Raw genomic sequence first — 22,079 nt, forward strand, 5'->3', positions numbered from 1 at the left:
CGCTCTCCCATTGGCCCTCGCGGCCCTGCGGGAGGGCGGGACGGAACGCTGATTGGCGAAGAGCTCTTCCTCCCGGCACGCTTTGCCGCGAGGGCTGCTGGGAAGCGTAGTTTCTTCTCCCCGCGCCTCACGCGACGGGACGGCTGAAGGGGCAAAACGCGTTCTCCGCGCGGATTGGTCGGCGCGGGGGCAGCATGGCGGCGCCCGGGGCGACGCGTTGAGGCGAGGGAGGCTGCTCCGTTTCCCCTCCGCGCGCGGCTCCTCCTGGTTTTCCTCTGCTCTCCCCGCCGCGATGTGGCGCCGCCGCCGCCTCCTGCAGGCCCTGGGTCGCCTCCCGGCTCTTGCAGCCCGGGGCCGCCCGCTGGGGCCGGGCGGGGGTCGAGCTTACGCCCCTCCAGCAGGTGAGGTGCGGCCCCCCGGGAGGGCTTCGGATCCCCGTCTGAGAGGGGGGAGCTCGGCGGGGGGGTCCTGAGGGCGTTTCGTGAGAGACCCCCCGTCAAGGTCACCTGAGGGTTGGGGGGGGGTGTCGGGTTCTGGCCTTCAGAATGGGCTGGACAAAGTGAGAAGTGATAAAATCCGCTCCGAATTGGGTAAGGAGGCTGTGGGGCCTCGCTCTGAGCTGTTGCTTTTCCATTCGTGGATTTGAAGGTTTTCTTTGGTTGTGGATGGGATGGCAATGACCTCCTCCACCCCTTCCCAGGCGTGGCTCAGGCATGTGCTGGGTTGTGCGACCTCTCTACAGATCTTGCTCGAAACACGTGGATGGGAGGGTGGTAATCGTGTTTCATTGAAGCGTGGTGGAGCCATTCGGAGCCCACTGAGGGGCCTCTCAGGTGCCAGAATCCTCTCAGATCTGTGCTCCACCAGCATGGCATTTCCTGAGGCCCTGAAACTTTCAGGGGGCCGAGAATGAGTGCATCCCCTTCCCTCTCCCTGCTAGGCCCATGTTGGCAGGGAGCAGTGCACAGTGACAGTCAGCTAGGAGATGGATTAAATGGGCTCAGCATTTATGAGCTGGTTGTAATTGTCATGGGAATCATGCAGACTCTTCCTGCCTTAAGTGGGTGAGATGAGTCCAGCAGCACTCCCTCCCACATAAACCAAGCTCTTGGGATTTTGCTGGCAGTGCTTGGAGTGGTGCTGGTATGAAAACAGGCTCCTTGGAAAGCAGAGCAGCAGTTCCCTGTGCTCACCGTGCTGGGGAGCAGGTGTGCACCTGAGCTGCTGGGTGGGATGTGTGGGCTGCGGTGAGCTGAGGGCAGTGATTCCTCCCCAGTGACTCAGCTGCCGTGTGCAACATGTCTGACACATGATCCTGCTGCTGTGCACAGGGTTCCTGGCTCCTGCAGGCGGTGTCTGCAAGAAACCTGCTCATATGGGTGGTCAGGGTAGCTGGGGCACTGCTGTGGGTGTCGTCAGTATCGTGACATCTCCCAGGTTGCATAGAGCTTACTAAAATGGAGGGTGGCTGGGGAGTGGATGAATGAGCAGGATTTCGTGACAGTTGTGTGGGCTGCAGCAGCTCTGAGGACTCCCTGTGTTCTGACCTGTGACTGGGAGAAGGGAAGGGGACCAAACCTCTTCTCACTACTCTTTCAACTGCTCTGTTTTCAACCCCCAGAGAGGAAGCGGTTTTACCAGAATGTGAGCATCTCACAAGGAGAAGGTGAGTGCAGGGGAGGGCTGGTACTCATGCAGGGAGTTTTCACCACAAGGCAGTGGCACGCCTGCAGCCCCTGTTGTGCAAGTGGGCTGTTTGTCACCAGCATGCTTTGTCCTTTTGTCATTTGTAGTAAAACCACGTGGTGGGAAAGTTTCCAGCATCATTTGGGGGAAGGGCAATGTCAAAATGCTGATGATGGTTGGAAACTTGCTGATTCCATGCCCCTTTCAGCTCCAGCTCTGAGCTTGTTCCCTCTATGGGGTAGTCTGTTGTTCCTTAGTGCGTGCTCCTTTTTAATTCCCCAGGATTTCTACTCTGATTCCCCAGGAGGCTTTGAAATCAACCTGGACCACCGGAAGCTGAAAACACCCCAGGCCAAACTCTTCACTGTCCCCAGTGAGGCCTTGGCCATTGCAGTGGCAACAGAATGGGACTCTCAGAAAGACACCATCAAGTTCTACACTATGCACCTGGTGAGCACAGCAGGTCAGAGTGGTGAAGCACAAAAATGGTCTCCAGAGGCAGAACACAGAGAGAGCAGGCTGTCCTAATGTCAGTTGAAGTGGGAACAGGAGTTCAGCACCTTGGCTGAGCACTCTGGACAACTTGAGGCTGTACAGGCAGCTGGGTACTGGCTAGAGACTGGGAAGGAAACTTGTGTCACTGGGGAGTTTGAGAAGGGGCTCGAGAGCATTTCTGGGGACAGCAAGGGGTATGAGGAAGCTGGATAAATCCTATTATATGAGCCATGGTCTGGCTCTAAGATTCCCTCTTAAGTGAGCTGCTTGATTCTGGGAGTCTGTCCCAGATTCTTCTGCTTATGCTTGACCTAGTACAGTGGAAGCTGCTGCTTCCTCAAGCCTTGGATACCAGTGATTTCAGCTGCCTTTATCCTGCAGACCACACTGTGCAACACAGCTCTGGACAATCCCACTCAGCGAAACAAAGTGCAGCTGATCCGTGCAGCTGTGAAGTTCCTGGAGACTGACACTCTCTGGTAAGAGACTGTGGGATGCACTGGCACAGAGGAGGGGTTGTCCTGTTGCTGAGTGGTTTTTTGGAAGAGAGGTTGAGAGAACTGAGGGAAAATGTCTGGTCTAACAAAGTCATTGCAGGGCCCTGGTCTGTCCTGGCTTTGGCCCAGGGGTTTGAATTAGTTTAGTCCAGTCCTATGTTCACAAATCTAGTGGAACTCCATGCATTTAAAGGGCATAGATATGAAGGAGAACAGAGATCTGCTCCTCTGTTGAAATTTGTTTTGGAGACGTCCATGTTGGGCAGGGGGCAGGAGCTGCAAGAAATGAGGATTTCCTTGGCAGAAAAGCTAAGAAAGGCTTGGGAGAATGTCATCCCAGTGCCCTGGCACTCCTGTACCATAAAGGCGTAGGGAGCTTGGATTACCTGTACTCGTAACAAAATGGACTTTGCTCTTTAAAGCTCTTGTGGGTTGTAGAATCCAGCCTGCCCAAGCTCATATCTCACAGTCCCACCTTCTGAGGTGTCCACTAGCAACTGCTCTGCTCCTGAAGAGAAAGGGAAACACCTTGCTCTTTGTTTGGGACTTTATGGTGTTGGGCTGGTCTGGGTGGTGGCTGGTGAGTGCTGAGCCGAGCCACTGGGCATGTGAGGCAGCAGGAGGGGCCCTGTGGGATTTGTCCCATGCTCTCATCACTAAATCTTGCTGCATACTCTGGCCAGTTTCAGGTAATCTGCTGGCTTGTGTTGTACGGATTGTAGCTCTGTTATAGAGCTGCATAGAACTGTCCTTTCTAGAACAATAAAAAGCTCTGAATTTGGGGAAGAGAGGGGGGATTGTACCCAGTCACAGCTGCTGGTAGGGTGGACAAGAAGCCTATGCTCCCCATGCTGTGGTCTATGGAGGGCACAGACTTCCTTCCCAGGAGTGCTGTAGTCTGGCTGGGAGCAGTCTGACAGCTTGTGAGTGAACGCCCACGTGGCTTTGTTGTGCAATGTTCCAGCTATCGTGTGGAGGAGCCAGCTGCCTTGGCAGAGCTGCAGAAGAAAGAATGGGATCCTATTGTTGCCTGGGCTGAGAAAAGGTGAGAGGTTAAAGCTATTTCTGAAGGCCCATAGCTGTAGTGCTCGTGACTCAGAACTGCAAGATCCACGAGCTTTTCTAAAGGGCCATGTGATCGTGTCAGGTACAACGTGGCAATCGGATCCTCTACCAGCATCATGGGACCAAACATCCCAGCCAGCACCAGGGACACCTTCATCAGCCACCTGGCCTCCTACAACATGTGGGCTCTGCAAGGTGAGAGGCTGTGTGGGCTGCACAAGGGCAGGAGAGCTCCTGTCAATGAGAGAGAGGAGAGACTGTAATGTTTTTCCCTCCTGCTGATATGCCAGAGGTGATCTGAGCATTGAGGTCACTGCGGTGATGGTGTTCAGGAGAGCACTATTGTGCTGTTAATTGCACATCTGGCTGTTAGGAGCCCAGATGGGAGCGGGGAGGCATCACTGTGATCTGCCTGAGGGGGGACCACAGCCTGACTGTCCTTTCAGAGCATGGGAAGATGCTGCTGTAATGCTGCGGAAAACAACCATGAATGTTGTTTGTTTTGGATTTTTCCCTTCCAGGTATAGAATATGTAATCACCCAGCTGAAATCTCTGATTCTGTCCATGGGCCTGATTGACAGGCACATTACAGTAGAGAAAGCCGTGCTGCTGTCTCGGCTGGAGGAAGAATACCAGGTAAATTATGTTACAGAGCAACCCTATAATTCAAATAGCAATAATCTCAGCATGACAAATGCACCCCCCCACCACAAATAACTGGCGGGGGAAGTGCCTGCTATTACCAGAGAGGTTCCACTCCACTAGTCTGGAGCACGCTGCTGTAGAGCAACATGATAGATGCAACAGCCCAGGGTGCTCTTGGGGCTGCCAGTTTCGTTTTGCAGAACCCAGGTGGCTGCTTTTCTCCCTCTCTAATCTGAAGTGCAAAGCCATGGATGGCTTCTCTTACTGTAGGTTTTCCAGCCCGGAGGCCTTGCTAGACACCAAACTATTATTAAATTGTTTCCTGTGAGATCACAAGCTGGAATCTGGCCTGGTGTGAAGCTCTCCCTGACCCAAAACAGCTGAAGTTGATGAGAGTATTTTCATCCTCCCTTTAAGGGGTTTTGCTTCAGAGCTCAGTACAGAGGAAGCGTGTCCTTCCACCATATTCATCCAGAGATCTCCCTACCCTAGTAGTGCGCAGTCAGCACGGCTCCTGGAGGGCTGTCTGTGTTTCCAAGACATGAGAAAGGAGGCTGAGTTGCCTAGCAGCTCGGTCTGTAATCCAGTTCTGAACTGACTCGTGTTCCTCCTCTCCTTCAGATTCAGCGGTGGGGCAATGTGGAGTGGGCCCATGACTATGATCTGTGTGAGCTGCGTGCTCGTGCAGCAGCTGGGACTCTCTTTGTTCATCTCTGTTCAGAGAGCTCGACTGTAAAACACAAGCTGTTGCGGGACTAAGGCTGCAGGACTGGGTGGAGGAGGAAGATGCCAGTGAATTGCTGCCATGACCCAGAGAGGGTAACCACCATTCTGCCACCACAGCTTGTCTGGGATCAGCCTTGTGCTGAGGAACTGCGGCTTTATGGGCAGCTCGTTGCTGCAGTGCAGCGCCAGCAGTTTTGAGCCCACGAGGAGGAAAGGTCAAGGTGAGCTCCCTCTGCGTTTTCAAGGCAGCAGCGTTGTCCATTACCAGTGTCTGTAATTCATGAGAGGAGCTCCCTTGAAAGAAACAGCTTCCTGGGCAGGGCACAGCACAGACACACCTAGCATATGCCACATGTCTTCATAGCTGCCAGCTCCTGACACACACTTGTTATGGAAATCTGAAAACAGACTCCGTTGCATCTGTTCTTCATCCCTCAGTGTGCCTGTATGTAACACCAGGGTCTCTCTGTTTGATTAAAGGCACGCCTCTGCAAGATACTGAAAGCTAACGTTGCTGAGTATTTCTTTGTTTTAACTGTCAAGCCGTGGTGTAGATTCTGAGCTGCTGGGCTCTGTGCAGGTGGGGGAATGGCTGTAGGCAGAAAGTCACCGAGCAGAGCTGAGCAGGCGCTAGCTATCAGATGGATTAGCTCTCTCTGTGTCTCTGTGTGAGTCTCTGTGCTAGGTGCCCTGTCCTAGCAGCCAAGGAGCAGCAGGGAGCTGACTGTGCAGCGCTGGAGCAAGCAGGGAGGGGGAAACCTGGGCTGCAGCCATTTCCAAAAGCATAATGCACTCGGAGCTAAATCTGTACATCAGGCAGCACTAGCTGAAGGGCTTTCAGGAGACCTGGTCTCTCCCCAGAGTGCATGTGCAGCCACCCTTTCATTTAACCTTCCCACCTTTCTCCTTGCTGCTTGCCTCTAGCAGTACCGCCCTGGCCAGCATCATTCCTCAGAAGCTGCCCACAAGTGAGTGCAGCAGCTGCTGTCACTGAGCAAGGAGGGGAATTAATGACTCCTCGCTCGGCTGTTGCGAGCGGCAGTGTGTGAGTTCCTGTGGAACCATTGATTTCCCTTCCTGCTAGCTGGGGGCTGCTCTGCTCACGCTGCAGAAAGCTGCTTTTGCAAGAGGCAGTGATGAGACAAGGCTGCTAGGAACGCAGAGCCCCAGCCACAGCCTTGTGCTTGCTGAGCTAGAAACCTGCTGTTATTCTGGGAGGGGTTTGATGGAGAGCGCTCCTCTCCCCGGCTGCTGCCATGTGCCTGTGGCTCACAGGTTCCTGCCTCTGTGCTTGCAGGTACTAAAGCTTTCAGGCATGATGTGCTATGATGATTTGGTTCAATTAGCTCACAGCTGAGCCATAACCCCTTGTGACCAGGTCTGAACTCGGGATGGGCTTCATGCCAACGTGATGGAAGAGACAAAGCTTCGTGTGCTTTTACAGAAACAATAAGTATCTTTTATTTGCTGACTGTGGCAGGATGGAAGCAGGCCTTTGGCCTGAAATGTTCCAGACAGCACAGGCACAGAGGGGCAGTGTCCTTGCTGAGTGTTTTGCTGCTGTGTGCACCCAGATAAGGCAGCTGCCTGGCCCATGGCAGACCTACTCCGTGAGCTCTGGAATCTGTGTGTTATCCAGCTGCTCCTGGAGATCATCGATGTACTGAAAAATCTCTTTGATACGGTTGCGGTTTCTGTCAATCTCATCTTGAAGAGCCTGAATAAATTGAACCCAAGTAGTGAACCTGCAGGCTTGTTGGGGTCCTGGCTGCAGCACAGAGGTCTCCAGCAAAGGCTGGGAAGCAGCTTTCCTAGCGGTGTCCCTGCCACCTGGGGCAGACCCATCAGTAACCCACCCCCACGTGAGCATGAAGGTCCCTTACCTTCTCTTTCACAGAGGCCTCCCAGCGATACATGTTGAGGAGGATGTCACACTCTCGCATGCTGATCTTCAGCAGGTGGATATTATGGGATTTGTCGACCATGTTGACAATGGTGTTTTTGTCCACAAGAAACTAGGAGATAATACGACTGGATCAGGGGAGGAGCAGGCACGCAGCAAAAGCCACAGAGCTCAGAACTAGCAGCCCAGTAACTGCAGTGCTTGGGGGAAGAAAATAAGACCTCTGTTTCAGACTGACAAAGCCCTAATCGTCAGGATGACTCCAGTGCTTTTCCCTCTATGTGAAGGGACGTATGGGGAAATAGAGGCAGCACCTTGGGCCTCACCTTCTGGAGCAGGGAGCACCTCACAGTATGTGGCCAGCCCTTGCAGCAGCTGCTGTTGAAGCAAGGCTGCATATGCTGCAGCTCGCCTGTCCCAGCAGGTGCAGGAAGTGGAAAATCACATTTGAAAGGGTCTCTCGCACTGGTAGCACTGGCTGTAAATCTTCATCTTGGAGAGCCTTAGCTTCTAATCGAGGCAGTGACTTCCCCCATGGCTCTGAATAGAGGGTGGCTGTGCTAAACCATAATGAGTCTCCTCCTGCAGCCAAGTGCAGCTATATTGAACAAATGAAGATTGCTTCTCCGTGGAAATGGATGGCAGTGAGGCAAAATGGGTGCACAGCAACGGTGCGTAACTGCAGCCATCTGCACAGCCCATAAAGCAGGGAGCTCCCCCGGGGGGCTGAGGGGTCTGGTCTGTGTCTGTCAGCTCTTGATTACCCAGAGTAATGGGGAGCTGGGATAATCTGGACAGAGCGAAAACACAGCAAATGCAAAACTCAAGTCAATTAACCACTAAGTGAAGGAATAACGGAGGCGAAAAGGTCAGCAGCGTTGCTGACTGGAGCACTGCAACAATCTCTGCGCTTTCTGAAAGGCTCCTGGGATCTTCAGTATCAGAGCAAGACTGGGGCTGCAGTGGAAGGTGCATCTGGAATGCTGTGTCCTGTCTCCAGAACAGCTAATGGGCAGGAGAGCTCCCAGGAGGGCTCCCGAGATCACTGATGCAAACAGCCCCAGCACAAAGAAATCAGAGCAGTGTTTAGGTTTGCCTGTGGGGAGCAGGCAGAACCAGAACAAAACCAGCTGCAAGTGCAGCAGAGAAGCTGCCTGAGTGCCTGCTGGGCTGGGGCTTGAAAATCAGCCAGGGAAGTGAGCTGTGCTGGAGGCAAGAGAGAAATTTGCTCAGCACCGCTCTTGGGCTGCTGCCACCAGCTCTTGCAGAGCCCAGGGAAACCTGCAGTGCAGTCATCTCCATCCCACCCAGCAGAGAATGCCCAGCAGTGCTGCAGTTCAGCCATGCTCTGGTCAGACACAGCTCTAGCTGCACTGAGCCTCCTGGAAATCCTGTCCCTGCTAAGCAGAGGCTGCGGCCTCCTCCTCTTCCCTTCACCCCCACAGAGGGGGGTGAATTTTCTGCTGTCCTCACCTCACGAACATCATCTGGCAATTCCTCATCGAGCTCATTGTTAAGTGATTTCTCCAGAGCACTGATGGAGATCTCTAGCAGCTTCTCATGGTGACGGTTTTCGAGGTCCCGGCACTGTGTCATCGTACAGAAGATGGTTAAGGAAAAGGCTGAGCACACCGTTCACTTCTAGAAATAAAACTGGACCTCCTGTAACAGGAGGCTGAGGCTCAGAAGGAGCTACAGAGGACGTGCTCCAAAGAGGGCTGCCAGCCCTGATGCAGGCGAGCAGAAAAGCACTCTGGTGTCCCATGTCCTCACAGCAGGCCTCGGGAAACAGCCTTGCTGCTGCCAGGATGTCAGGATTTGCACTTTCTGCTCTTAACCACAGCTCACATCAGGTCTCGTTCTCACTGCCATTACACAGAACTAAGAGTGTGCCTTGGTTTGCAGAGGAAGCTGAGGGAGGCCTCACAGGATGGAAGCTGAGCTCTGAATATGCCAATTATTTGCACCAAGCCACAGATTTATATACGTAATCTGCCACAGGAGTGCTTTGCTGCTCTTATCTCACATTGTTCCAGAAAACATCAGTAACACAAAAATGAAGCCCATTCAAAGAATACATATGGAAAACATGCTAGCTGGATCTGCCAGGAGTTGTGCCATGCATGCTCAAGAAAAAAGCAAGATCCCTAGGAGGGAGAAAGCTGTAAAAGTCCTAGAGACTTTCCATATGTGAGAACTCAGCCAGAGCCCTTTGTGCTTTCTGTATTTTCCACAGAAAGACTTGGAGCACCTTAAATGGCCATTCCCACAAAGCTGGGAAAACGCATTTTCTGTTGACAAAAAATAGCCCAATTCTATTTCAGTGGCTCAGTTATAGATTTAGGATTGAAGTATATGCACCTTGCACAGAGATCCATGCCAACATGCTGTAAAAAGGATATATGCCTTTAACATTTTCAGTGAATGTTGATGCAATGACAGCAATGTTTCCTTCAAATTCCTTTATCAGTTCCTTAATGGAAAGAAAAAGAGGAAATGTTACAATGAACGCTTTCATGAACATAAAAGGAATCTAGGAAGAACCTAAAATTGATTATAATTTGGACTCACTGCTGTTGTTAGCACAGTCAGAACATGACCTACCTAAAGCATGTAAATGGTTTGAAAGCGCTGAGTTTATTTTCTCATTCAGGGACAGAAAATCAGAATCAGCTTACTGGGGAGAAGCTGGTTGAGCGATGCTTACCTGGTCTCTGGAGCCATCCCATCCCTTTGTACTCTCACTGAATGCACAGTGTGCTGTACTCCTGCATTCTCCTTGTGTGTATGAAAAGCCTCTTTGTGAGAAGTGTAAGCAATGCCTGGGCTTACTGCAGCTTTTGTTTTAGTCCTCAGGAACGAAAATTGCTGCTGCCTAGTGCCTCTCTCAAAAATGGCTGATGGGGAATCTGTTAAGTGTTGCACTTAATGTCTTGATGTAACACTTCAAACACAACCACCCAAATCCCGCAATTCCAGAAGGGCATGCACAAAGGAATGTCTCTGATCTTTCCTTGAGTGACTGCAGATATATTAGGGCCAATTCAGGAAACATCAAAAGGCACAGTCACGATGCAGTAGGGAATCCATTTTGAGCTTCTGCTTTCTGTCCTGCACATTCACAGCAGTAAACTGCTGCATCTTGCATAAGGGCCGCAGACCCTGCCTGCTAGTTTATAACAGATTAGGTTTTGTTTTTGGTTTTAAATGAGGACACACATTAGGAGCCCTGCCCTAGTTTTCAAGGAAAAGTGAGGAGAAAAAAGGCAGGTATTATGCAAGCAAATGCATTAAGCTGAGCAGGAACGTGTGTAATCTTATTCATGGTGAGGTTCAGCTTCAAAGAATTACACTTCCAGAATGCCAAATGCATATCCCATACCATGCAGAGAGCTCTGTACACAGACCTATATAATGACTGAACAACCTCAAGTCCCTTTTTTTAAAGCTTTGGAAATCAGCTTGGATAGATGTGAAGAAAATACTGCGCTCTGCTCTGAGAAACAGGAATCCATTGCAGCGTATCAATGTCCAGGGCTTGATCTCAGCCATTTCAACCTTGAGCAGAGGAAGGCTAGGTGGAGACAGAACAGGAGCCTGACTGGAAGAACTGTGTGCTCTTCCTTATGCAATGGGCTACAATGCAGAGGCATGCAGCAACAGCAAAATGAATGCCCCTGCATCCTGGATGGGAGGCTGTACAGGTATGAGCCTGAGCCTTACCTCCAGCTGGTCCACCATCTGCATTTCCAAGGTCATGAGTGTTTCTGACAGCTGAAGGATGTCCTCGTTGTACTCAGCTCGCATAGACTCAGCAGTGTCGTGACTGCTGGCATGATGGATCTCATCCAGCCTCTAAACACAGAGATACATAAATTACTTATAGTTGGTGTTCAGCACTCCATTGCAATTTAATTAACTTGTTACATATGTGAGAAAAGTTCCTGCTGCTGATGAGCAGAAATGAAACGTGCTGATTCAGTGAGTCTCTGGATTTACATACTGGGAAGTAACAGTGCTGAGGTATGCTGCTATGTAAACGATCCCATGCAATGCAGTGATACTGGTGAGAAATCTCATCTCCCAGTGCCCGATGACTTTGACCCTTCTATCCTTCCAACTTCCTCTTCTGACACATTTCAAGTAAATATACATATATAGATATATATATATATATATATAGGATTCTTGACATTGCTGGTGATGAAGAAGAGATTAACAATTACTCTTAGAAAGAACGGCACATCTAAATCCTGATCCCTTTCCTGTCAAGGGGAATCCTGGCTGACTACCACATGGGCAGGATTCAGTATTCTGAATATGGAATACCTATCATTGCCTGATTCCCTCTTACAGCAAGGATTTATCGCCCTTCAGAATTAAATATTGACGTCAGTTTTGTATCAGACAAGATTTATTACTTCTCAGATCAAAAAGAAATCCTCTTGTGCTCAGCAATGTATTATTTTGAAGTCTGTTCAAAGCAAGTTAACAATCAAATGTTAATAGGAGGAAAGAAATACACGTTCTAAGATGTCTAATCCAATTCTCTTGAGAGGAAATGTAATGGGCTAAAATAGCGAATTCTAGCCAAAACAACTGTGAAGACTCATCTGAAAACAGACTACGTTGCCCAAATTTTGCAGTGGTAAATGTGGAGAAGGAGAGTGCAAGGTGTGAGTCTCCAAAACCTCCCCAGCCATTCAAACCACAGCTGTGGAAGCAATAACTTCAGAGCTCAAGGCCCTTAATGCTTCTTTGCTCCTCAAGCAACTTCAGAGAGGTGTTATTTTACAGGTAGCCCAAGCTTGCAGGAAAAGATGACAGCTAGGCAATCACACCTTAAGAATGGTTTCAGATTTCAGCCTGCTAGGACCCCTGTGATTTGTTAACATCTCCATCAGCGTTACATTTTGAACTTCCCCATCAACTGTAAGTGACTGTTTGGATGCTGACTATCCCAGCATTTACGTGCAAATTGTCACACTAACCATTGTGTCCTTTCAATCCACTGCAGGTCAATCCATTGCTGAGGCTGTAGCCTACCAGACGAACTATCAAAGCCACGTATTTTTTACAGAGCTTATAGTGAGAATCAAGTAGCTGAGTATAAATATCAGCCTTTATCTGATGCTTTCTGGTAAGCCTGCAAGCTCACATCCCAGCTGGAGTTGCCAGAGCTGTTTGCTGCCATGAGTCAGCAAGGTCCAAGGACCTGGGGACGGGGTGACTCAACAGGCTGCCAGCTCGTGACACGGCACCTCAATCAAAGCGCCCTGGATTTCAAAGAGCAGGCGCTCTGGCTCCATGCAGTGTCAGTTGTCAGGGACTGGCTCTGCTCAGCTGACAGGTTTACCAGGCTTTAGCCCCCCCTGACTTTTTTTCTGTGGATACAAAATAATGATCCATCTATTACACACGGTTAGACAGGGATCCAGCTAGAAGCGATGCCCTTAGCAGCCACAATGGATGACTGTAGTTGAGTAGAATGTAAAAAGATTGTTTCTGCTTTAAAAATAACAGACTAGAAATACATTACAATGGCTGTACCTGATTCTTCTGTTACAGTTCTGTTGTTGACGAGATGAACTGAATGAGAAAATGACTTGAAAACGAACTAAATAACCTGCAATCTCCTTTTATTTCTTTCTTTCTTTTTTTTTTCCCTGCAGCACCTTGAAGAACTTTACCTTCATGGACAATGAGACAACACCATGGCATATTAATTTTCTCCTACACTAAATTTCCACGTCAAGTATAGATAAAAGCTGTCAGTGTTAGTTGGCTGTGCTTTGACAAAAGGGCTGAAACTTCAAACCTCAAATCTTCTTCCTATATGGAGCACTAAAATATCATGTTAGTTAATGCTCGCTGACACCATTTCTCGGTACAGATTAACACTGCAGAAAAACAAGGAAAGATCAGAGATGAGTGCTGGAACCAGTTGCCCAGAGAAGCTGTGCTGTGGCCATTCCTGGAGATACAAGCCATGTGGATGTGGCCCTGGGTGGCCTGATGCACACAGCCCTGCTTTAACAGGGGGACCGGGTGTCCTCCAGAGCTCCATTCCAACCTCAGCTATTCTGTGACTCTGCAATTAGGGATCATATCACGACAGCGGTGTAAATCTGGGTTCACTATCCTAATGTTAGCGGAATTACCCTCATCCAAAGTGAAATTGAAAGCTGCTATGTGATGTATCAAACTAAAAGAAGCATAAGGAAAATTACCGTTTTGTTCTGATTTTCAAAGTCTAGGATTATTCTCCTGCCTTCTTCTTGGTTGGCTGTCAACGCTTCGCGGAGGCCTTCATAGAAATCAGAGACTTCAGCTTCTCGTTTTTCATGCTCTTTCAGACAGTAGTTAAACAGGTTCTCACAAACGGAGACAAAATCTTTCCTGTATGTGACACCAGAGTCAAGGTATTTTGTTTGTTCAGTGGAGCAACACGTTATGTTCCTTCTAGCTCTGCAAATTCAAGCAGGAGTTACAAGCTGCCGTTATGTAAAACTCGGTGGTTCTTGCTGGCAGCAGGCTGCCAAGCATTTTGTCTGAGCAGGACAGGGTCACCTGTTCACATTCTATGCATAGGATTTTGCTACCTTAAGGGTACAGAGAAGGATGTGGCAGCTTGAGGAGAAAAGGCCTTGAGGACAAAAAGGAAATACGTATGCTTCTCTGACTCTTTTCAAAGCAGGAGAATGAAGCATACAACCCTATCCGTCTTCACAAGTGTGAATACAGTGTCTGTGTAGTTAATAAATACAGCTCCGGAGCTTACAGCCAGGGTGCAGAATAAACTACTGACTTGGTAGCATCACAAAAATAACGCCAATTTTTCTTCTGCTATTATCTTGACAATGGAATTGTTTCTAGAGTCTATCGTAGTTAAGCCGTGATGCATTTTTCCCCAACAGAGCAATGCAATTTTAAGGAAGGTCAAGTTACTGGCCTTGACAATGCTCTATTAATCTGAATGAGAAAAGAAAAAAATAAAAGTGTCTGCTTTCTGATGCCCCGTATAGGAGCAATGATCAGAAAAAAGTGCTGGCCTGAAAACTTCACGTTGCCAGCTCTGGCAGGTTGTGAGATATGTGACTCATATCATTCTGATTAGTCTGTTCCTATCTCCTACCACTTCAATTTCAACATGATTTTAGCGGCTGCGCTCTTACAATCTAACTGACAGAGATTTATCTTACGGCTCATTTTAAACCTTAAGTGGATTCCAGACTTAAAGGCGGTACAAAGCCTTGATTCTTGAAGGGTCAGGAAAGAGGGCTGCTGAAAATATGTTTGATTCTGGCGGTGGAAAGGGAATATGGTAATTACAACAGTGAGAATTTGAAACACTGGAATCTCACGACCTGTTGGTGATGGAAGTGAGTGGTTATACAAATAGGTTGTTTCAAGCTGCGCTGGCCAGCTTGCCAGTAATACAAACCGTTTGTTTGTAGCCCTCATATTTCATGAGATATCAGGCCTTAAAGCTGTCAGTGGTCTCATGGTCTTGCAGTGTTTTTCTGGCACTGTTCCTAATTTGAACACAGAAAGCCTCAGATCTCAGATCAATGTGAGCTTTCAGCCCTGGACAAAAGCAAGGGATGAAGAGTCCCTGTGGATGCACCTCCTTCTTAACTCAAGTCATTAGGTTTTAGCTGTAGGTTTTTTAAACCCGGGAAGGATATGCCTGCAGCAGGTCATCCACTCCGGGGAGGTAAGCCAGTTTGGCAGCTTCTGTATCCTCTGCATACAAGCTGTCAAACAGGAATGATCCATTCAGGTACTCAACAAAGGCTGTCTTTGAAGAGAATAAGAATGATTTCAGTAAAATGAAGAGTGCCAACCTGCTGCCATTCCTTAGGATGCCTCTCTCCTAGAAGCTCTTTGCAAGCAGAGGAGCACTGGTGAGCCGTGCAAGTAACGATCTGCACAGACACAATTACACCTACACAATGCATGTACCAGCCAGGTCATGAAAGCATCCTGCAACTGGAGTGAAACCCACCCTGGTTCACGTGTGGATTTACTGCTAGAACTCTCTAGCCTAAGAACAGAAAACACTTTTAATCTTACATAAAGCATTTTCACATACAACCATATGTTACAAGGCTATTCAGCCTCACTGATAAACAGTGAGTGGACTTGGAGGAGGGTCAGAAGGAAGAGCTGCAGGTGCCCTTCCTGTCATTTAACCTCCTCCTGCTCTTCAGCCAGCCTGGTCTTCCAGCAGGCTGGAGCACAGAGCCATATTGTGGCTGAAATCACCATTCTGCCTAGCCTGGTTTTCAGGCTGCTCATGGAACTATGGCGATCTCAAAGCCCTGAACAGTTTAACCATAAAACTAATACAAAGCATCAATTTGGTGTGAAGGAGAAAAGAAGTTACTGCACCATGAAAATGTTAGCAGTTCCCTCAGACGCATCATTTTCTTAATCTCACATTAGGCTGATAAGATCCTTGGGCACAATTTACTATTTAGCTTCTAAAGGTCTATATCTGCAGCCTGATCGTTCAGCCAAAATAAATATGTTCCCCCACATCATATGTATTCCACAGCAGTTCCTGTCTTCATTCAAAATACGAGATTCAAAGATCAGACACTAATCCTAGCCTTAGTGTTAGCACAGCCAGTGTTAACCTCTCATTAGAGCTTCAAACATCTGAAGGAGAAGTCAATATCTGCTGCACTTCTTCCTCCCAAGGCAGCACACAACCAACCAAAGAACAAGCACCTTGTGGTACTCCAGCTCCTTCTGCTGTGCCTGCTTTTCCTCCAGCTGAGCGAGGGCCTGGGCTTCCTCGTGTTCCAGCAGGTCAGTGAGGTAGTGGTAATTTGAAATGGCAACTTCTCGCTGAGAAAAGCAAAGAAACATTATTAGACTACCCAGCAGTGCCTAACAAATGTAAGTGTAAGCATTCCACCTTTCCAGAAGGTGCACCTGAATGATATCCGCATCTCCTTTCTTTGTGGTCTTTTGATTAAACTACTTATAAAGTTTCTAATCCATTCCTCATTTTGTTGTCACATTTCTCTGCCTCTTCACCTACTGTATCTGAGCTGATTCAGTCCCAAGCAGCATTTACTCTCCCAATTCCTTCATCTTTAGCATTGTTTTTCTGTTTGTTTTAGCAGGAGGCCCTGTACTGACTTTGAATTTGAGCTCTGAATGGATCGGCTACTGAGTTTAACATTTCTGGGGAAAAGATATTTTTTCTGAAGGGATGGCAATGTAGTAGCAGGGGCAAGAACCTAATTAGCTTGCAACTGAAGCGTGACAAATTTAAGCATGCAATTCAATGACATACTGTCTATGAGCAGAGACTGGACTCATGACCTGGAAAGCCCTTCCAGTCCTCTGGTAAGAGCAATGTATACTCCAAGAACGGCTCCTGTTCTGTGCCAAGCAAGCTTAAAATGAAACATATTCTTTGATTGTTAAGAAAAAAATGAGCTTGGGGTCAGAAAGCAGAGCCATGGGTTAGCAGTGCTTGTATGGCCTTGCTTTCAAAAATCAGGAAAGGGAAGTGCGTTTGGATGGCACTCGCTTGCCTGGTTAATGTGTCAGTCTGCTACTGAAAGAAATAGCTCAGTGAGCAGCAGGACCACCAAGCCTGCTTTCCTCTGGATTCGTGTCTCAAGACCGATCTCCTCTGAGATTCTCTCTCTGTGATTCCCTGATCTCTAAGTAGTCTTGCACTCACACCGCAGCATCTCTGTGGCAAAATTAAGCAGGCTCCTCTCCCACACACAGCTGCTGACTATCACAAAACCTGTGAAGGCATAATACCTTTGACATCTCTACCTCTGCCAAATTTGACAGAATTTGGCCTACAGGTTCACAGCTGTTAGGTGGAGATGGAACAAATACTGTGCGCTTCCATAGGTCTCATTTCTGCAGGGAATAAGCCCAAGTGCTAGAACGTTGTGAGCATATCAACAAAGGCAATGCTCTGTAAGGAACTCATGCCCAATTTCATGAGAAGATGCAGAAATACTTACTGTGGTGTCACTCACGAGTTTGAAGTCCAAGTATACCAAGCCTGGAAGGTGAGCAACAACAAACAGCATATACTGCTCTTCATCACAGAAAGGATTCCCAGTGAGATTCAGTGTGTTTAAGTTCTTAAACCTCCTAAGATAGACCACCTGTGTGGAGGGGAAAGAGATGCTGTGCTTACCAGGGCTGTGGAGACAGCTGGGCTTGAAATTCATTGCTCATGGGTTGCACAATTACATTGTGGTACATGTTGTGCTCAGCTGCCAAACGCACTCAAGTTAAATTAGAAGTTTTTAATGCTTTGGGGAAAGAAAATACCTAAATTCACATCATGACTATGTAAATGATGGAAATGGAGAGATGGCCTTTAGCTGGGTGGTGGACAAATCAGGGTGTTAGGCTGGTAAACTACCCCAAAATATATCCTAGAGAACCCCAGATGTATCCTAGTCCCCACTCCCTCTTTTCCTCATGTGTAGCTATTCATTCCTCTCATGAGAACCAATAGGAATTTTGCCACAAATGACAGCAGTAGCAAAATGAAGACCTCATGAGTGAATAACCTAAAAGAGAAATAGCTGAAATAAGCACTTAGCAGCTAGATAGCTTACCTAAATCATAATTTAGGCTTCAGAGGAAATGAAATCCTAAGGAAAAAATTCTCCTCAAAGGGAGGTAGTGGTAAACGTCAGATCTAGAATATTTGATCCTTTGATGGGGAGCAATTCCAAAGCCAGGGAGCACTCACATTTTCCAGACTGGTCAGGTTATTCTTTCCAATGGAGAAAATCTGTAGCTTTTGCAATGTGTCCATGTGCTCAATTTTAGATATCCTGTTGTTGTAGAGGCTTAGGTCCTGCAGTTTGACAAGGGTATCCAGGCCCTCAATTACTTCAATGTTGTTGAAGGACAGGTCTGGGGAAGAGTTTAGAAATTGGAACTTGTATAAGCAAGCTAAATTATTTCTAGCAGAACACCACGACTCAGATCTTGCATCTAGCCTGAGTCTTGATTTAGAAGTTCATACACACTATTTTCCTCATGGGGGCTCAGTGTCCCACATGAAAGGCTCAGCATGAAATCACCATTTTCTGGGTCAGGAAACAATGTACACATCTCCTTACAACTGTAACACGTGTATGAGAGGAATGGCTGAAGACACTCCCTGCAGAGTCCACACCCATAGCCTCAAAATGAGTTCAACCAAGCTACAAGAAAAGAGGTGCCCTGAAAAGTGAGCATTTCTGTGATGAATTTGGGGTTCTCTGCATTGTTTCTTGCAGACTCTTGCCTGCTGCATTAGAGCTTGCCATCATGGTGACTTTTACAGGACCAGCAAATGTCAGCTCCATGCTCACCACCGCCCTGTTGTCAATGAAGATATGCAAAGGCACATACTCACTGTAGTTACTTCACTCGTTAGTATTTCTTCATCCCATCCTGCCAAAACATCTAGGCTAACACCTACATTCACCATCATTAAGGGCAGTGCTGACACTCAGGCTGGAGCTGAGCGCTCCAGGATTCCAAAGGCAGCTGATGTGGTTACAGCTGTGGCTGTCAGCCCGGCCCCTGGGCAGCAAACAGGGGCACACAGCAGCTGCTGAACCACCAGAACCTCTGGGCAAACTGCAATGCCTGACTTCAAGAAACTGCTCACACAATGGTGATGTGCTGTGATTCACAAGCGCATCAGTCATCCGCGCAGCGCAGACAACGGAGCGGAAGAACTCATTTAGGCACTCTGAGATGTGTTATGAACCAAAGCCTCGCATGCTATTTTCAGCAGCAAACGAGGATATATTTACGCTGCCACCCAATAAGGAGGCTGCAGTTACCAGAGAATGCTGTAAGCTGTGAATCAGGAGCAGCAGCCACTGGTATGCCCAGCATCAGAACCTGCACCACTGCATGGTGCTGCGATCCGTATCCTGAGTTTTCGACTGAAAGCAGTCCCACTGCTTAGCATAAGAAAAATGACAAGCCTTTAAGCATGTAGGGGTAAACACACCGCCGTCTTTCGGGGATTCTAAGTTCCAAAATGCTTGCATTACCTTTATAAACAGAACAAAGGTTTCTAAATCACGGAGTTTACATCAATATTTCTGAAAGTCACCTCTACATATGAGTAAAAAACCTGGAAACAGCCTTGAAATCTCAGCTTCCTGTTCCTGCCACACCAAATTCATTAAAACCAGGTTTTTAAACATTTGAAGGATTGCTTTGCAGTACTGATATTCATGCCTTTCGACGTTTGACAGTCAAATGAGGAAACACGCAGACAGCTGACAGGCTTCCCTGAGAAAGCTCCTATCAGTCGTGTTTGAGAAGGAATGTGACATCCCAGCTCTATTGCAGATTGCTTTGCACCTGAGAAGGCATCCAGCCCCATGTGCCTTATCTTACCAAGCCACACAAGGTGAACCAGACTCTCCAGACCTTCTATCTTCTCAATGATGTTGTTGTCCAGCTGCAGCTTAGTAAGATTCTCAAATTGCCACAGATTATCAATCTGCAGGATATCTAAGGGCACGGGAAAATAAGTAAAGACAGAAATTTTCTTCTCATCTGAGTCAGCTTTCAGTTTAGCAGAAGGAGAAATATCCAGTCTTTCTTCCAAAATGTTTTTTAGCAGATTACATGAAGTGTGACGACTGCCCTAGAGAGCAGAGTGGTTCACTGGCTGAAAGCAATTTTAGTGAAACAGCCCAGTTAACCTCAGCATCCCATCCCCACAGTGCTCATCAGCGAAGCCAACGAGTCACTGAGGGGGAGTTGGCTGCAGCCAACAGTGGCTTTATGAATCCACTGTTCAGAGGCCTTGGCTTTCATTTTCCCTTCCAGCTCTGCAAATGAGGTTTGGAATAAACTCTTGCTTTTCCCTGCATTTGCAGGCTACTCGTGGCCAGTTACTGCTTTTGAAAGTTACTTTCCTGCTCTCAGGATTCTCATCACAGGAGAACAAGTTGAGGTCTACTGTTTCTGCAAAGGTTGCAGTTTAGCACTAATCAATATGGCTGCATTTAGCTTCTTCCAAAAACAGAATCACAAGGACGGGCTGTTAGGTATTACAGCAAAGCATTAGGACCAAGGTGACAGAAAACACAGAACACTCTTACACCCAATTCTTTTTTGTCCTCCAATGGCTTCCCAGAAGATTGCATTCAGTGCTATTGCTGTTTAGTGAGTGCACTGTAATGCAATGGGCTGCACATACAAAATATTGACACAGTTCTTTGTTCTGTATTTGCAAACAAATACATGCAGGATCAGGTAATTGGAAGTGTGTTCTAAGGAACTAACCTTCTGGACACACAATGAATTATCTGATTTTGTCCAAAATATTCAAATACGGAACCAAATGTTCTTCCTTCTTCTTTGAATGAGAGCTTATGACTGATTTGGCAGTAAGAGACAAGCTGTGATGATGCTATGGATCAGAAGAAGCCACCAAACTGGACTGTAATCACCACATTCTAACAACAGCTCTTGGATAATCACCACTGATGGCCGTGCCTGCCCAGGATTTGATTTGTCCATGTACAGGAGGGCCCAATAGGCCTGTGGCCTGTAGGTGTCACCACAATATAAATGTTAAATAAGAACAACGCTGACAATAATAGCATAAAGCTAAGCAGCTTTAAAGCCATCCATCAGCAATACCACCCAGACTGCTCAACTGAAACTGCTGCTTCCAGGCATGACTAAAAGCCTAAAATGATCATTATTGTTGCCAATTAATGCTTATTTCATTTACCCTCCAATAAATATATGTGTTCTGATACTCACTTCTAAAACTAAGCTGTAGCTCCATCACCTCTTTAAAGTCAATACCTTCTGCTTTGGCAAGCTTCCTTATGTCTTCCGGCCATTGCTCTTCAACTGCTTTCTGAAGCATTTCATCGTCAATAACATTTGGCTCAAAGCTGTTGTCTGACTGACTCATTTTTAGAGGATATCAGCCTTAATAGACAGAAAAGAAAAAGCAATAATAATAAAGCTACTGTCTGGCTACTATTTCCAACCTTCATTGAACTGGCATGACAGTTCCAGGGGATTAAGAACACAGTATAGTATTAAGATCTAACACCTCATAGCTGATGTTGAAGATGTATTCAACTTGCATAGAATCATAGAGTGGCTTGGGTGGAAAGGGATCTTGAAGATCACTGAGCCACAGCCTGCTGCTGTGAGCTGGGTTGCAAAACCATTGGTGTAACTCTAAGCATGACATGGTGTGACTCTTCACACCATGCCTGAGAGTTTGAGGCTGTCAGTGAGGCCAGTTAAAGGGAGCAGGGGGGGAGGCCTACAAGCAGCCATGGCGATCCCCACTGCTGAGATCCTCCTCGTGAGGAGGGCCTGTTCCTTTAAGAGCTAAACTTGCTGTCATAGGCAGGTTTGATTTACAGGACTAGAGTGTATTTACAGCATACAGAAATTACCAGTGGTGCTTCATAAATTTCGGACATCATTTTTGTAATAAAAGTAAAGGGAATTTTGAGGAAGAAGGAAGATTTATAAACAGTAACAGCGATTTTCTGAAGAAGGCCCTTAATGCAGACCAACCATAAAGCCTATATAGGTGCAAACACCTTCACTTAGCGGAATTCCCACCTTTCTGTCCTGGCTTTATCATTTACAGATCCGCAGTGCTGCCCCGTAGCCCAGCCCGCGCCGCTTACCGGCCCGCCGCCCACCTGCGCCTCAGCCCCGAGCCTGGGGGGTTGCTAAGGAAGCCCGAGCGCGTTGCTAAGGGGTGTCACGTGACGACTTCAGCCGCCAATGCGCTGAGAGGGGGTGGGAAGATTGGCTGCTAATCAGAGCCCGAGAAAATCGTGTCAGCCAATCAGCGCTCCAACCGTGCCTTGCGGGCGGGAGGAGGTGCGTATGATCGACGGTCTGCTTGCCCATTAATATTGCAGAATTTTCCGACCGTTGCCCAATGGAGTGCGCCTCTAACGGTATCTCTCCTGTCCATCAACCGGAGGGCGTGGCAAGGCACGGAACTACTGAGGGGGCGGGCCCGTCGCTTGACAGTGATGGGCACGCTCTTGAA

General features: G+C 47.8%; 2 protein-coding genes across 2 annotated transcripts; one reads left to right on the top strand and one right to left on the bottom strand.

The window, feature by feature from the left end:
- Nucleotides 1-126: 126 nt before the first annotated feature.
- On the top strand, nt 127-5,738 carry ATPAF2 (ATP synthase mitochondrial F1 complex assembly factor 2). Its single transcript, XM_048961570.1, has 8 exons — nt 127-401; nt 1,622-1,666; nt 1,991-2,136; nt 2,563-2,660; nt 3,643-3,723; nt 3,826-3,938; nt 4,265-4,380; nt 5,011-5,738. The coding sequence occupies exons 1-8, from the start codon at nt 293-295 to the stop codon at nt 5,146-5,148; spliced, it is 846 nt and encodes a 281-aa protein (XP_048817527.1). The 5' UTR covers nt 127-292; the 3' UTR covers nt 5,149-5,738.
- Nucleotides 5,739-5,752: 14 nt separating this feature from the next.
- Nucleotides 5,753-21,759, bottom strand: DRC3 (dynein regulatory complex subunit 3). The gene is made up of 13 exons (XM_048961576.1): nt 21,638-21,759; nt 20,810-20,983; nt 19,427-19,543; nt 17,769-17,935; nt 17,023-17,169; nt 15,755-15,874; nt 14,707-14,819; nt 13,249-13,423; nt 10,742-10,873; nt 9,421-9,491; nt 8,492-8,615; nt 6,999-7,130; nt 5,753-6,832 (listed from the first exon to the last, which is right to left on the bottom strand). The coding sequence occupies exons 2-13, from the start codon at nt 20,964-20,966 to the stop codon at nt 6,719-6,721; spliced, it is 1,569 nt and encodes a 522-aa protein (XP_048817533.1). The 5' UTR covers nt 20,967-20,983; nt 21,638-21,759; the 3' UTR covers nt 5,753-6,718.
- Between the last annotated feature and the right edge of the window lie 320 nt (nt 21,760-22,079).

The sequence above is a fragment of the Lagopus muta genome, chromosome 15 (genome assembly GCF_023343835.1).
Source record: "Lagopus muta isolate bLagMut1 chromosome 15, bLagMut1 primary, whole genome shotgun sequence".
Classification (NCBI taxonomy): Eukaryota; Metazoa; Chordata; class Aves; order Galliformes; family Phasianidae; genus Lagopus; species Lagopus muta.

What these genes read in the sequence shown, in the direction of transcription:
- DRC3 (XM_048961576.1), bottom strand. Translation starts at nt 20,966, where the DNA reads ATGAGTCAGTCAGACAACAGCTTTGAGCCAAATGTTATTGACGATGAA. An exon ending in AGGAGCTGGAGTACCACAAG is followed by an intron (nt 14,820 to 15,754) that starts GTGCTTGTTCTT and finishes TTCTCTTCAAAG; the next exon opens with ACAGCCTTTGTTGAGTACCT. An exon ending in AGGCCTCTGTGAAAGAGAAG is followed by an intron (nt 6,833 to 6,998) that starts GTAAGGGACCTT and finishes CAATTTATTCAG; the next exon opens with GCTCTTCAAGATGAGATTGA.
- ATPAF2 (XM_048961570.1), top strand. Translation starts at nt 293, where the DNA reads ATGTGGCGCCGCCGCCGCCTCCTGCAGGCCCTGGGTCGCCTCCCGGCT. An exon ending in AGCTTACGCCCCTCCAGCAG is followed by an intron (nt 402 to 1,621) that starts GTGAGGTGCGGC and finishes TTCAACCCCCAG; the next exon opens with AGAGGAAGCGGTTTTACCAG. An exon ending in CTGGAGACTGACACTCTCTG is followed by an intron (nt 2,661 to 3,642) that starts GTAAGAGACTGT and finishes GCAATGTTCCAG; the next exon opens with CTATCGTGTGGAGGAGCCAG.